This window comes from Dermacentor albipictus, unplaced genomic scaffold (genome assembly GCF_038994185.2).
Source record: "Dermacentor albipictus isolate Rhodes 1998 colony unplaced genomic scaffold, USDA_Dalb.pri_finalv2 scaffold_19, whole genome shotgun sequence".
NCBI lineage: Eukaryota > Metazoa > Arthropoda > Arachnida > Ixodida > Ixodidae > Dermacentor > Dermacentor albipictus.
Genome location: NW_027225573.1, coordinates 5115285 through 5128103, shown reverse-complemented (window position 1 = coordinate 5128103; position 12819 = coordinate 5115285). Strand labels below are relative to the sequence as shown.

General features: G+C 43.7%; 1 protein-coding gene across 7 annotated transcripts in view; it reads left to right on the top strand.

The window, feature by feature from the left end:
* LOC135917094 (uncharacterized) overlaps window positions 1–12819 on the top strand; it is a 146381-nt gene that overhangs the window by 101974 nt on the left and 31588 nt on the right. For all 7 annotated transcript variants that reach the window (XR_010569177.2, XM_065450586.2, XM_070529237.1 and 4 more), the window contains 4 exons: window positions 3315–3412; window positions 4445–4473; window positions 8141–8231; window positions 9623–11581. Coding sequence is in view for 6 of the 7 variants with exons in the window: in XM_065450586.2 (XP_065306658.1) it covers window positions 3315–3412; window positions 4445–4473; window positions 8141–8231; window positions 9623–11581 (2177 nt within the window). In the remaining variant the exon portion in view is untranslated. The remainder of the gene's footprint in view (window positions 1–3314; window positions 3413–4444; window positions 4474–8140; window positions 8232–9622; window positions 11582–12819) is intronic.

The window sequence follows — 12819 nt, the reverse complement described above, 5'->3', positions numbered from 1 at the left end:
GCCCACTACACTGCCGCTATGCTCGAAAACATCGAGCTATGCTTCTTGCCGCCAAACTGCACTGCAGTTGGGCTACCGCAAGCGTGTGATTGACTGGATTCTGCTCAATGTGAGGACGAAGCACGAGTCCACGATCGACTTGCACATGGCGATCGAGATGCTACAGGCTGCTTGGATGGCTGTACCGGCAAGCACGATCGCCAGTTGCTTCCGGCATGCCTCATTTGGTGTCTAGCAGCCGTTGTTACAGCAAAGATCTCGTTGCTGCTGCCAATGAGGATGCCGCAGATGACCAAGCCCTAGCGTAGTGGGACGCTCTCCTTGACGCCGGCGTTGTGCCTGACTGCGACACCTTCTGCACGTAAGTCAGTGCCGATGCTGATGCAGTGATGACGGAAGAGCTAACGGAGGCGAAAATTGTTCGTGCGGTGATGGGAGTGCCTAATGACGACAGTGACAAGTGCGTCGACGACAACACGGAGCCTAATATTGGCGAACCCGACGTACCGACCCCCGCACAAGCGCTGGATGCTGCAGGCCTGCTGTGCTGCTTCTTTTGTGCTCACGATGACAGCGAGGACGGACTCGAAATACCGCCTGCAGCTGAAAAAGCGATCATTTGCCTCAAGAAGACGCAGCAAAAATCTATCAAGGACTTTTTTCTGCGAACTGAGCTGCCAGCTGGTGTGCTGTGTATAGATCAGTGATGAGCCATTTGGCGTGAATAAAGTAGCAATTCCATGCTGTCTTTTTTTTTTTTTTCCATGCGATGGTCGTTTTCTTTTTCGCGTGGCAGGCTGCTGTGAGATTTAGTGGTGAGTACATCCTCGCTTGCTAATTGTGAATAGAAATGAATAGTGGCTATAACGAACTAATGATTATGAAGTAATTACGGCCCTCCCTTCAACTTCGTTATAACGACGTTTTACTGTACATCTGCACCTTTAGCTTGGCCACCCCCATGCGCTCTTCTTTGAGCGGATGCAGAACGCATCACGGCTCTGCTTGTCGAACGTAGACAACCACATGACGAAAGCCGGCTTGACTGGGAGAATAGTTCGCATTAAGAGGACATCGCGGATGTGGATGAGCGTCAGCACAGCGCATGAAGCAGCTAGCAAAGTATACTAACTCTGTGGCAAGCAGACGCAGAGTTATATACCGTATAGTTGTAGTTCCGTATACCATTCACTGATGCACAAGAACGGTATACGGAAGCAGACGAGCTGGTCTCTGGTTTCTAGTCTTCAAAGTGCATCATTTCCGGCGACTGGTGATGGCGGCATTTTGTGAAGTGCCCACTCTCGTTTCAAGCTTCACATTTTCCACAGAGGCTACTGTAGGTCTAAATTATCTAAAATGGGGCTTTTTATGCAGTCCAGAATTTCGTTGCAGTTGGCCTTTAAGTAAGGCGTTTGCACAACCTTTGGGAACTCCTAGTGGTGAAGTACCAGTCCTTGCAGCAAAACAGCAACAGCTCTTTGTGATAGCAAGTATTGATAATGCAGCTGTATACATGTAGCACACGTTCACAGTTTAGATTTATGGCTGTGGTGGCTGCATGGCAATGGGGCAGAATGCAAAAAAAGAATATATTATTCTTTTGGTGCTTGTTATAGATCTATAGCTGCACATAATTAATCAGGGCACTAAGGTGTCTGTAATAGCACTGGTGGGTGGACCTTTGGGGTCGGAAATCCTACTGAATGCGGTGGAACATTGTGAATTCGAACTGCAAGGGGGCCAAAAGATTATTTGGACGAAGTTGAGTCCAGTCCTAAAACAGCCCCTTTAAATATAGTGCTTGATGACATGTATGCTACAACATACAATAGCATACTTGACATAAAAACTGTTACAGCGCAAACACATGCAACCACAAAGTATGAAGGACAGGGCACTTAGGGCACTTAGGGCACTTAGGGCTCATTTTGCATGTGTTTGCACTGTAACAGTTTTTATGCCAAGTATGCACCAACTCGCCCAGAAAGAAGTTTTAATGCAATAGCATATCATCTAGGTGTGTTGTAGATTTTACCATGCATTTTGGAAGCACTGTCTAAGGAGTTGTAGATCACCGAGTCACTGCGGCTATTTTTAGCTGGGAACACAGAGAAATATAAGCACACTAGTGTGCAGCTGTAGACTGTGTAGTAATCGTGGTAGTAGTGGTAGCTACCGCCAGTCATCGCACATGATTACATAGCATTTCAGCATCTAGACTGCTTGTGTTGATGTGAATTTTTTCTTGCTGCCTGCTTTTAGCCATGAGATCAAGAAATAAATGGTAAGGTCAGTTAATCACTTAGTGTTATCTTGTGCTAGAGATGAAGTATTGGCTACATTCTGTCAATAACTGTGTTTCGACGCTGCTTAGGATGCATGTGAGCAGTAAAACTATTTTGATTCATACCTAATAGGTGGCACCATAGCATTTAGCGCTGTTTATTTGTTGTCATTGTGGACATTTGTAAAAGCCTAATTCCTCACTGCTTTATTAAAGGATCTGACAACCGATCTTTAAGGACCTATTTTTTTATGGTGCAGCCCAAAGCTCACCCTCGCTAGTTTTTACATTTGCAACGGTTACTTCCAAAAGCATGTGGATATTTAGTGAGCAGAATTTTTCGATCTGGGTAGCCTCTAAAAAGGAAAGAGTCCCTCCTCCAGCAATGCTGAAAAGTGAGAGCGATGTCGATAGCCAACCTTGCAAATTGTGTAAGCCGCCCTTCGTTCTGCTTTCACGGGAGTGAGTGTAACTGTGATTAAGCACCTATATTTTGACCTTTTCAACCACTTTTGAAAATAAATAGCTGGTGCAATAAGTTCACATTGTTGTACAGACACTTCTTATATTTGTACCGTGTTTTTCCCCAAGTACTCGCCTATGTCATGTATCATGGTAAAGTATCATGTATTACATCAGGCAGAAACGCTCGATTTCTGTGGTATGCTATGTTACGGTGGCTAGTTATACATTGGACCTTTCTGTTTTACTTGGATTTGTCCGAAAAGAAGTCCTTGGGAGCGAGGAATTTTGTTTGAAAGTAACTATTGCATTTTGGGAGTTTGAATTCATAGAAGCTTTTTTTCCTGTTCAAATGCGTGCAACGTTACTTGGACGAACTGCACAATTCAAATTGTTCATCAATTGGAATGAGTTTTTGACTTGCTGGGATTTCAATTTATGCAAAAAGTGTGCACATTACCACAGAAAGTGATGTTTTTGTGCACTTAGGGCTCATTTTGTTGTTTGAATTTAACAAAGTTCACTTTATCTTTTTTTTACATAAATGTCTGTTTCTGTTTTGTAGCCATTTCCTATGATGACTTTGAAGGGCAACTTCAGAGAGAAGGGAGGATTCAAAGGTCAGCTGTTCACTCAACGGACAACACGCTGGGTTCTCAGAGTGTACGTACTTTTCGTTTTGGCAACCAGTGAACTTTCTTTTCTTTTCACCGAGGTAAACAGTTAGGACAAAGATTTTTACCAGTTCAAATAAGCGACATTCATATATGAACAAACCTCCTGCATGGGTATTGAAACATTTCTTCTAACCTTTGTGATTGATTTCTGTACCACAAAGTACTCTGACCCAATGGTACACAATCATATACTGCAGTTAGATGCTTTCGATTAAGCTAGAAAAGTGCCCATTCGTCACTTGTACATCCATTTATGTCAATCTTTTTCTATATTTATGAGATTTTAAATCTTTTTATTTATTTATTTATTTATTTATTTCAAACTTCAGACCTAGTTCAGGTTCAAGCAGGGTGGTAAGACACAACAGTAGTACAATGCATCATTCAATTGAAACAGGCAACAACGAGTTATTCCAGTCTGTTATAGTTTGGGGAAAACAGGAATACTTGAATACATCCGTCCGTGTAAAATAAGGTGTTAGTGAATTCGGATGACGGTGTCGAGTAAGCCTAGACGTTGCAGTAGACAGATCGGATGCAAGTTTAATTGATAAATCTCCATCAAAAAGCATGGAAAGAAACAGACTTCTTAACTTTTTCCTTAAGTTTTTCCTGATGAGGCTTTTGAGGGGAATTGCAATTATTCTTTATTATATTCATTAGCTTGTTATTACAAAGTTTGTCTGTAATGACTCATCAAGCAAGCTTGATCGTCATGATGAGGCATGAAAGTAAAAACCCTCTTGTTTGCAAGGTGTGATCCGTTCTCACCACAACTGGCAGAGCTGCTGCTATTGTCTGGCATTCAGAATGTTGCTTAGGAAAAGCACTGCACACTGAACAAATGGTAACAGTGGTGCTGTTGGCTAATTAAGAAATGCTTTTCAAAGATGAACCAGGAAGGCATCTTATTTTTCACGCCTGTATACAGTGAACGAACACTTGCTTGTATGTTCTGAACAGTTCGGTGGGAATTGCGTAAGTCTGTTTCATGACCCTAGTTACTTTTGTATTGCAGGCTTGCAGGAACACCGCGTGTGCTGAAAGGTGAGTACTGCTACGAGCTTCTCATTAGAGAATGGAAAGCAAGATAAGTTGATTGTACTAAGGTAGTAGCACTCGTGTGAAAACGAGGAAGTAGCCTATAATAGTACTGGTTACGAGTGCTTCTCATTTGCACCTAGTTCATGAAAATGATGGGGCACCAAACATTTCATGGTTTTTCAAATTTCAAACCACCAGGCAATTCCAGAGCATTCAGACTCGTAGTACTGAACTTTCATGCACATAAGCTTTACCCACGCATCACCGGTAACTCCCCTTGATCTTGGAAACCAGTAGCACTCTCCTCCTCACGCGCTTTCCTTCCTAATTCTTCTCAGATTTCACTCCCCAATAAGCTGGCGTGTTGCACTCCCATGCTGGCTCCCCACCTTCCTCCATCCCGCGCACAAGGTTGAGCTGCGATCGTGAGTTCCCCTTTTCATCTGGTCGTGAAATATGCAGTTGCTGCCCAAGCCCCCCCGCCCCCCATTCACGGCCAGATTGAGCCACGATTGTTTGCTCCCATCGCGCGCTTTCACTAGCACGTACAGCATACAGCACTCGGCGATGGTGTTATCGCCCTTGGACTTTATACGAAACATCATGGCAACGGCCAAAATGTGCCTGGAGTGTCCATACATTTTCTATCGCGATAAAACTCTTCAAGAAGGGAAGTAAGCAGATATGCAACGGTATTCAGACCGTGAATCAGCCCAGTGGTCAAAGAACGTTTGCTTTAATCTCACTGCTCAAGGCACATGCTTGACATGCGTGAAGAGTTAACACTACATGATTAATGCAAGTGCTTAATTTTATGGAAAAAAAATTCCTGTGGTTGAAGCTGTGTGGTAACTCGTTCAGTGAGTTGGTGTGATGTGGTAACCTGTCATGGGGATGTGAATGAAAATGGAACACCCAGAAAGGAAAGAAACAAGAACACTGAGACATACAGTACAAACTTGCAAAGAAACACCCCAGTGGGGAATGGTAAAGCTACTTGGCATATCATGGTAATGAATTCCTTTATATGGCAGAGTCAACTGCAACTAATTTGTTGACCATAATACCAATATGACGAGATGAAGCAAATGTGCTGTTTTAGTTGTATATCATGGCAGATGCTCTTGTTCATTGTACAGCATAAATGATGTGGCAGTGATTTCTTGTCTTTGAAGGAATAACAACGGAGTTCCACATATGCAACTCTAAACGCAATGGTGCTGTCACACAGCTCCGGAGTGTTGTGGGGTGTCATCCAGCTGAAGTGTTTAGTCAAACAAAGCAAGTGTATGGCAACTTGTGTGTTTCGGAAACAACAGTGGTGGATTAGGCAAAAATGCTTACGGAAGAATGTGGATGAACAAGTGATTATTCTCGTCCTGGTTAAGTGATTATTCTTGTCCTGAACAGAGGACACTTGTGCAAAGATCCAAGCTATTCGTGCAAATAGATGCCTTAGTATTCAGTGCATCAGCAAATCAATTTGTCATGAGTGATAAGACTGTACAGAAGACTGTAAAGGATCTGGGATATAACAAAGCTTCCACATGATGGATTTCGGTGATGTTGACAGAGGGACAAAGTTGGAATGCGTGGCGTGTTTCCTTCATGCTACGACAGAGTGGTAATGTTGTTCAGAATGAATCCTGGCACCACGATTTCGAACCAAATGCAAAATTTAGCTGTATGCAATAGAAATATACTGCTCAATCCCGTGCTCAAAAGTTAAATGGAAGGCCGTGCTTTTCACATTTGTTTATTGCCATAGATCAATAATGACTTCAAGGAACTATCTGAACCATTTAATGCCAAATGCTGCTGTGTGACTTTGACCCGTCTTCCAGCATCCATCAAAAACAAGGCCTGGTTTATTGACTTCTAGGGTAATTGTACTGCATAATAATACCCTTCCCCAAGTTGCTTGTGGTGTTCAGGAATTGTTCCCAAAATTCAATTGGCAAATGCTTTGTCACTGGCTCTACAGCCCTGATGTTTCGCCTCATGACTTCAACATCTTTGGGCCTCTGCAGAAAGCGTTTAAAAGATAGGTTTCACTCAGATATTGAGGTGAAGGCAGCCATCCATCATTGAATCGAAAGCTAGCCTTCCTAATTTTACGTGGATGGCACTCATTAATTGCTCACACAATGGAATGAGTGTCTGAACACCATTGGGGACTTCTGAAGAACAAATGCTGCATCACAATCATGGATGTATGTGCGTAGTATAGAAAGTGTAGTTAAATACAATACTTACCTACCCTGCAAGCAGCTTTCAGTTGATCAATCCTGGTACAATGACAATGGTTCACAATGACAATGGTTCAATGACAATGACATCCAATTTTTGTGGCTCGTCATTGTATTTACGATTTATGATTGTCGTTTTTTTGCCTGAAGAACGCTCTTGAAGAGGAACCCTATTCGTACACGGCAAAGATTTGGTCACAGATCTATTGTCACAGCATTGTCATAGTTCTTCTGATCTTTACTGTCGTCATGCCAGCTTCGCTCCGTTGAGGGGCTTTGTCCTCTGTTAGTTTTGTGAATTTGTTGTAGAGTGAAATTTGTAGAAGCACAGCTTCCATAAGATTGATTAGCTGGTTTTCTTTCTAATTGCTTCTGAGCAACTTATCTTGTTGCTACTGTTACATATATATAGTACAACCTCGTGCATACGTTTAAAGTAAAAGAAGCGAGAAAAAAACTTGCTAACCGGGAAAACATACAATCCGAAGTAACCAAAAAAAATTGGCTCAACTGTTGACATCTGCATAATGCGAGGTGTTGCACGGATTGTTGCGGCACGAGATGGTGACGTGCGTCACGCTGGTGGTGCTCTGGTGGCCCAAGACACGTTTTGTTGTTTTCCTATTGCGTGGTGTTTTGAGAGGGCGACGAAAAATCTAAATGAAATCGAGCTGGTGGGCGATGCCGGATGCTACCAAAGCAAAACATGATGCTCACATCATGCCTCCTGCAGCAGGGAACGGCAGCGCGTTTCGGTTATCGCGTATTAAAAGCGTGCAGTACACTTCCAAAGGCAGCATGCACTGTGAAACAGATAGGCGAAGATGCTTATCACAATAGGATTGGTGGTGACAGCTCTGAATGCCGCATGCAATGACCTCAGAGATTTGCTGGTACCAAAATGAGAAATTGACTGCGTGCCGGCGTTTTCACGGGAGAAGGGCTGGGAAGTATTCCGGTGAGGCTGCCATGGTGGGCAGCTGTATACTGTTCTCAGTCGCGCATGCATTGTGCATTTTCTTGTTTACACGGGACATAGTGGCAGGAAAAAGTGCCATACGATGGCAGTTTGCCAAAGTGTTGAACGTTGGTGCCAAAAAATCGTGTTTTCCGGGAGCTTAAGAACCGGTAAAAAGTGAGCGCAGCTCTATTGGGTAACCTTTTTTGTGTTCTCAATTGCAAACGTTAGTGCCGGGAAATCATACGTAACGGGAATGTATCAACGAGGTTCTATTTTAAGGCAATTTCTAAACAAAATTTAATTGTGACTACAGTGTTAGCCTGGATTTTGTTTACTCTGGTGCTGACTAATTTTGTCTAATTCCTTGCCATGAGCACCACCTCGCGACAGTTTGATTGTCTCGGGCTGCAGTTTGAAGCTTCAAAAGCCATGTTATGTTAGACCAACCTTCTATTTGCAGGATTGCATTCCTGGAGAATGAGCTCAGCATTGTGACAAAAGAATACAAAGAGCTGGAAGAAATGACTAGACTGGAACATTTAATGTGCACGGTAAGTACATGGCTTCTGTTCTTGCCATTTTTCTGTACATGCCCCACTCGTCTGCCTGTTCATTGAGGGTTCTAGGTGCAATTGCTGTATTGGCAATGTTTAATGAGAGGTAGTTATTGCAGTTTTGTGGCAGCATTGCTTACATAAGGACACCTGACAATATACAAGGTACAATTTAAAAGTTTCTACACATCAAAAGTTAAACAGTTACATACATAATTACATCTGCGATGCAGCCACTGTCGACTACAAGGCCGAAGTGCACTATTGTTGCCATATGCCGCCTCAGTCTTTGTTGAATGTTAGGCACGGATGAGAAGCATCCTGACAGTCTGAAGGGGTCAAAGTTCTAAAGATTTAGTCAGACTTCCTCCTTGGGGCATGTTCTTGATTCTTTGTGCTTGTAACAGCTCAGGGGGATAAAGAAATATAAACCAACCTTCAGAGCATTTTGTCTTGCAACAGCTTCACCTCCTGAGACCTGAATATGTGGCATGAATATGTGGGAATATATGGCCGTCACAGCCGCATTTCGATGGGGGCAAAATGTGGAAACACCCATGTACTTAAATTTAAGTGCATGTTAAAGAACCCCCAGGTGGTCGAAATTTCCAGAGTTCCCCACTACGGTGTGCCTCATAATCAGAAAATGATTTTGGCACATTAAACCCCTTTTTTGAGAACGGTGAATCACTGACACTTGATTCTTTCCATGAAAGCTGCTGAATACTGTGCACCCCTGACAATTGACCACTACTTTTGATTGGACACATGTGCTGAGCATAGCTGTCTCTGCCGCATGTGACAAAAAAACCAGCAAGAACAATCGTTTTCTCCCCGGCATTCTGAGGCAAGACGTAATGTGGCATAGAAAGGAAAACTGGATAGATTAGATGAGCTATGTTGTGGGCGAGCTAGACAAGATGGCCAATGCTATGATCAAAATGTTTGTGTTAACCTTCTGTTAGGTCCCTTGCTTGAATTAATAGTTCTTGAGCTTTCGTCTGCTGTGGACAGATCAAAAGCCATTAAGCCTCTTCAATAAAGTTGTTTTCTATGAACACATCTGAACTGAAAAACTATGGTACTTGCACTCACAATCTGGGTCCCTAAACCTATTGTAAAGAGAAATGTCTTATGTTAATGGACCTTTCCCGTGATACGAGCTAAAGGGTGTCTCATACTTTTGTCTGTTGTACATAGGAAGGGTTCCGAACTATCCCGTCACTGCTTCATCATGACTGGGTCAAAACAGATGACATGAACTGCCTCTAGACCACTGCCTCTTCTCTTGAAGTACTTGTTAATGCTTGTCATGCTTTCATTAAAAGGTGTTCAGAAAGTTGTGGTGATATTTTCCGATGTTAACATGCTTTTCTGAATTCCTGCAGACATCTCGACGGCCCGCTTCATCAGACAAGCTAGGTGAAACAGAAAGTGCAGCACCGATCTTACCATCTGAATCCACACAGAAATCCCCACTGCTTATTTCAGCTGAAAAGACAGATTGGGCACAGAGCACACCAATCTCCCGTCTGAATGAATGCTGTGTCCAGACGCTATTGGCTTCCAGGAAAAACCTGCCTTGTGCAAGTTGTATGAGTGGTACTTTCTTTAGCCCATTGGCTGTCAGTTCTGCCCTGGCTGAGCATGATGACAGCTCAAAAGCCAGCCTACCTACCACTAGCCCAGAGGGTTGCCAGAAGGGAGAATCTACACAAGGGTCAAGTTTGCATACACCAAGAACTGTGCTATGGTCATCCCAACATTCCCCAGCTGCCTGCATTGATAACACACCTGCTAGCCTCTCGGAAACTCGGCAAGGAGTCAATCAAGAAGTGTCCAAGCCCTTGTGTTCTGCCAACGCCACACAAACTGACGACATTCAGTGTCTGCAGGCACCTTGGCACATACAAACACTGTCCATTAAGACAGAAGACAGTGGCATGTTCCAGCAAGTTCAAGTGCCCACAGTAGATACAATGTGCCAGACTGACTCTGATGTGGGAGAAGCATCAAGGCCTCTAATGATTGAGCTGTCTGGAAACAATGCTGCCGTGCATCTAAATGACTCAACATTAGATGTTAATTACCACAATAAAACTCTCACGAAGCCTTCAGGAATCCAGACCTCTGATTTGTGTTGCAATATAGTTGAAGGACAGTTGGGAAGACCGGAGCTTACAGATGCAGCAGTCTCTTGCCACCTCTGCTTCGAACAGCTTGTTGAATGCCACGTTCAGACTGAGCCTTTTGCAACAGTATGCAGTGCCATGGAGGTGGCCAAGCAGGAGGCAGAATGTGTGTTTACTGGTGTTGGCGTTCAGGTGTCTCCTGTTAAGATTTGTTCTGTACAGAGTTGTGGTGTCCAAACCTTTGTGGATGCAAAGGACCATGAATCGCAAGTGAACACATCTTTGGCTGACAACTACAGAGCAGATTTCGGAACCCAGGCAGTGATGGCAATGCCAAGCGGCATTTGCTGTGGTGTTCAAGCCATTCCAGATGTTGAGGACTATGCTTCACAAGTGAGAACGTCATTTGCTCCAGTCCAGGCCATGGCTGAGGTGCTGAACCATGGTTCGCAAGTGGACGTGCAATTCACGAGGAATGGAGCAACAGACTGTGCTGTGCAGTGCGAGTTGCTAGCACCAGATGATGACATAGAAACACCAGCTCCTAATGCTGTAGGTTGTGAAGTGCAGGCCACATTACTGGTACAAGGGTGTGCAACACAGACAGAACAGTGCCTTTTGCATTGTGATCTCAGAGATAGCGATGTGCAGGTTGCACCATCTATGCGAGACAGTGCGGTGCAAGTTGAACAACCTTCTAGAAGCAACATGCTGCACTGTAGTGTGCAGACTACATTGCAGTCCTTTTGTGATAGCTCTACACAAACAGAGTGCCAAGTACCTCAAGCTGTAGGAGTTACCTGTGAAGTGCAGGCTGTTCCAGTGACCAGAAGCTGTGCATCACAGGTGAATGCATCCCTGACGTCACAGGTCACACCTGTTTCGAAATCGGCTACTACTCCTTTTGCCACAGGTGGCAGTAGCCAGTTCAGGATGTTCTCCGTCAAAAGCATTCCAGCAAATAGGCCTAAAAATTCGATGCCGTTAGATGCTTCGGCATCCAATTCAGCAAGTGGAAGCACGAGACGTCAGCAGTTCAGCCATCCTGGCGGTGATATCCTGGCGACTCTCCAGGCCAGTCAGCGTAAATTTGTCAAAGATGGGGAAGGCGGTGTATTCTCATCATCTGGTCACCAAAAGGTTGCAGACCAGACCTCTCCAGCACCGTCAACTCCAGCCTTGGGAAGGAAAACCTGGCTTCAACAAAGTAAAATGGTAAGAACTCATTCTCAACATAATGTGAGGATTCCTTGCACTCATTTCTACTGATCACCCTCATTCACGGCCTGCTGATTCTTCTGATGCATTCCTTTGTTTCTTTAATAGATCGCACATGATGCATTTTGATCTTGCTGAATGTTTCATTGTGGCTCTTTATTTGTTCATGAAATAGCTGGGCAAGAAAAAAAGCAGTTCACAACTGGACGACATGCTTAACATATCTTGCTGGTGAAGCAGCGCACTGACACGGACACAGAGAAGACACACAAGGCGACACTCTATGCTTAACATCCCTTAAAGTGATACCAGAGAAATACACCAAAATGAATTCAGACTTGTAGGTGCTCATTTAAAGCTACATATTTCTTTAGAGTAAGAGTGGAGAAAATGAACCAACTTCTTTCTTTGAATTTGCATCCAAACTTCAACGCTGATGACATCAGGATAATGTCACGGATTTTATGAAATTTTTGCGCATTCATCTTTTTTACAGCGAAGCTGTTAAGTGGTTAAGTGAGCTCAAAAACATGGTACAGTCAAGCCCAGTTATAATGAACTCAATAGTTCCACGAGAAGTGGTCGTTGTTATCAGTAGCTCTTCTATGTCTAAACTTGTTAAAATTAGACACCAAATCTGGTGTCAGCATTCAACACCACTTTCATCTGAAAATTGGATCTTCAATATCTGCAATTTTGTTCCCAGCACTTTCTGGCATCTAGTTGTAAGTTTCCAATAAAAACTTCCACCTAAAGAATGAAATGCAGCAAGAATGAAATGCAGCGGCGTAGCTTTCAAAACAGCGCCTGGCCGCTTCCGATCGCCTGCCAGTTAGAAACTGCAAGTGCAGTTGCATTTTTTTTTTCTTTGTGAGAGAGAGCTTAATATATTTTGCTATCAGTGGGACACAAGTGCACTGTGCATACGATATTGAAGTATTCTAGTTGGCCAGAAGCGGAAACTACTGCGGCATGCTGGCATGTTGCAATGGTCTTGCCATTACGTTGAGGAAACAAATCTTGGAAGTGGAACAACTGGAAACGGAAACCTCAGAAGTGGAAATTGTGGTAGTGGAACCGGTGTGAACGGCGAATCAGGGAACAGCAGTGCATGTGAAAGGTTGGCGCTACTTAGAAAAAGCGGCAGTGGCATGTGGATGGAGGGGCTTTAGAATGCTTTCACTCTCCATGGCTTTCGTAATCTGCGCGTGGGTGGGATGCACTGCACAGTAATG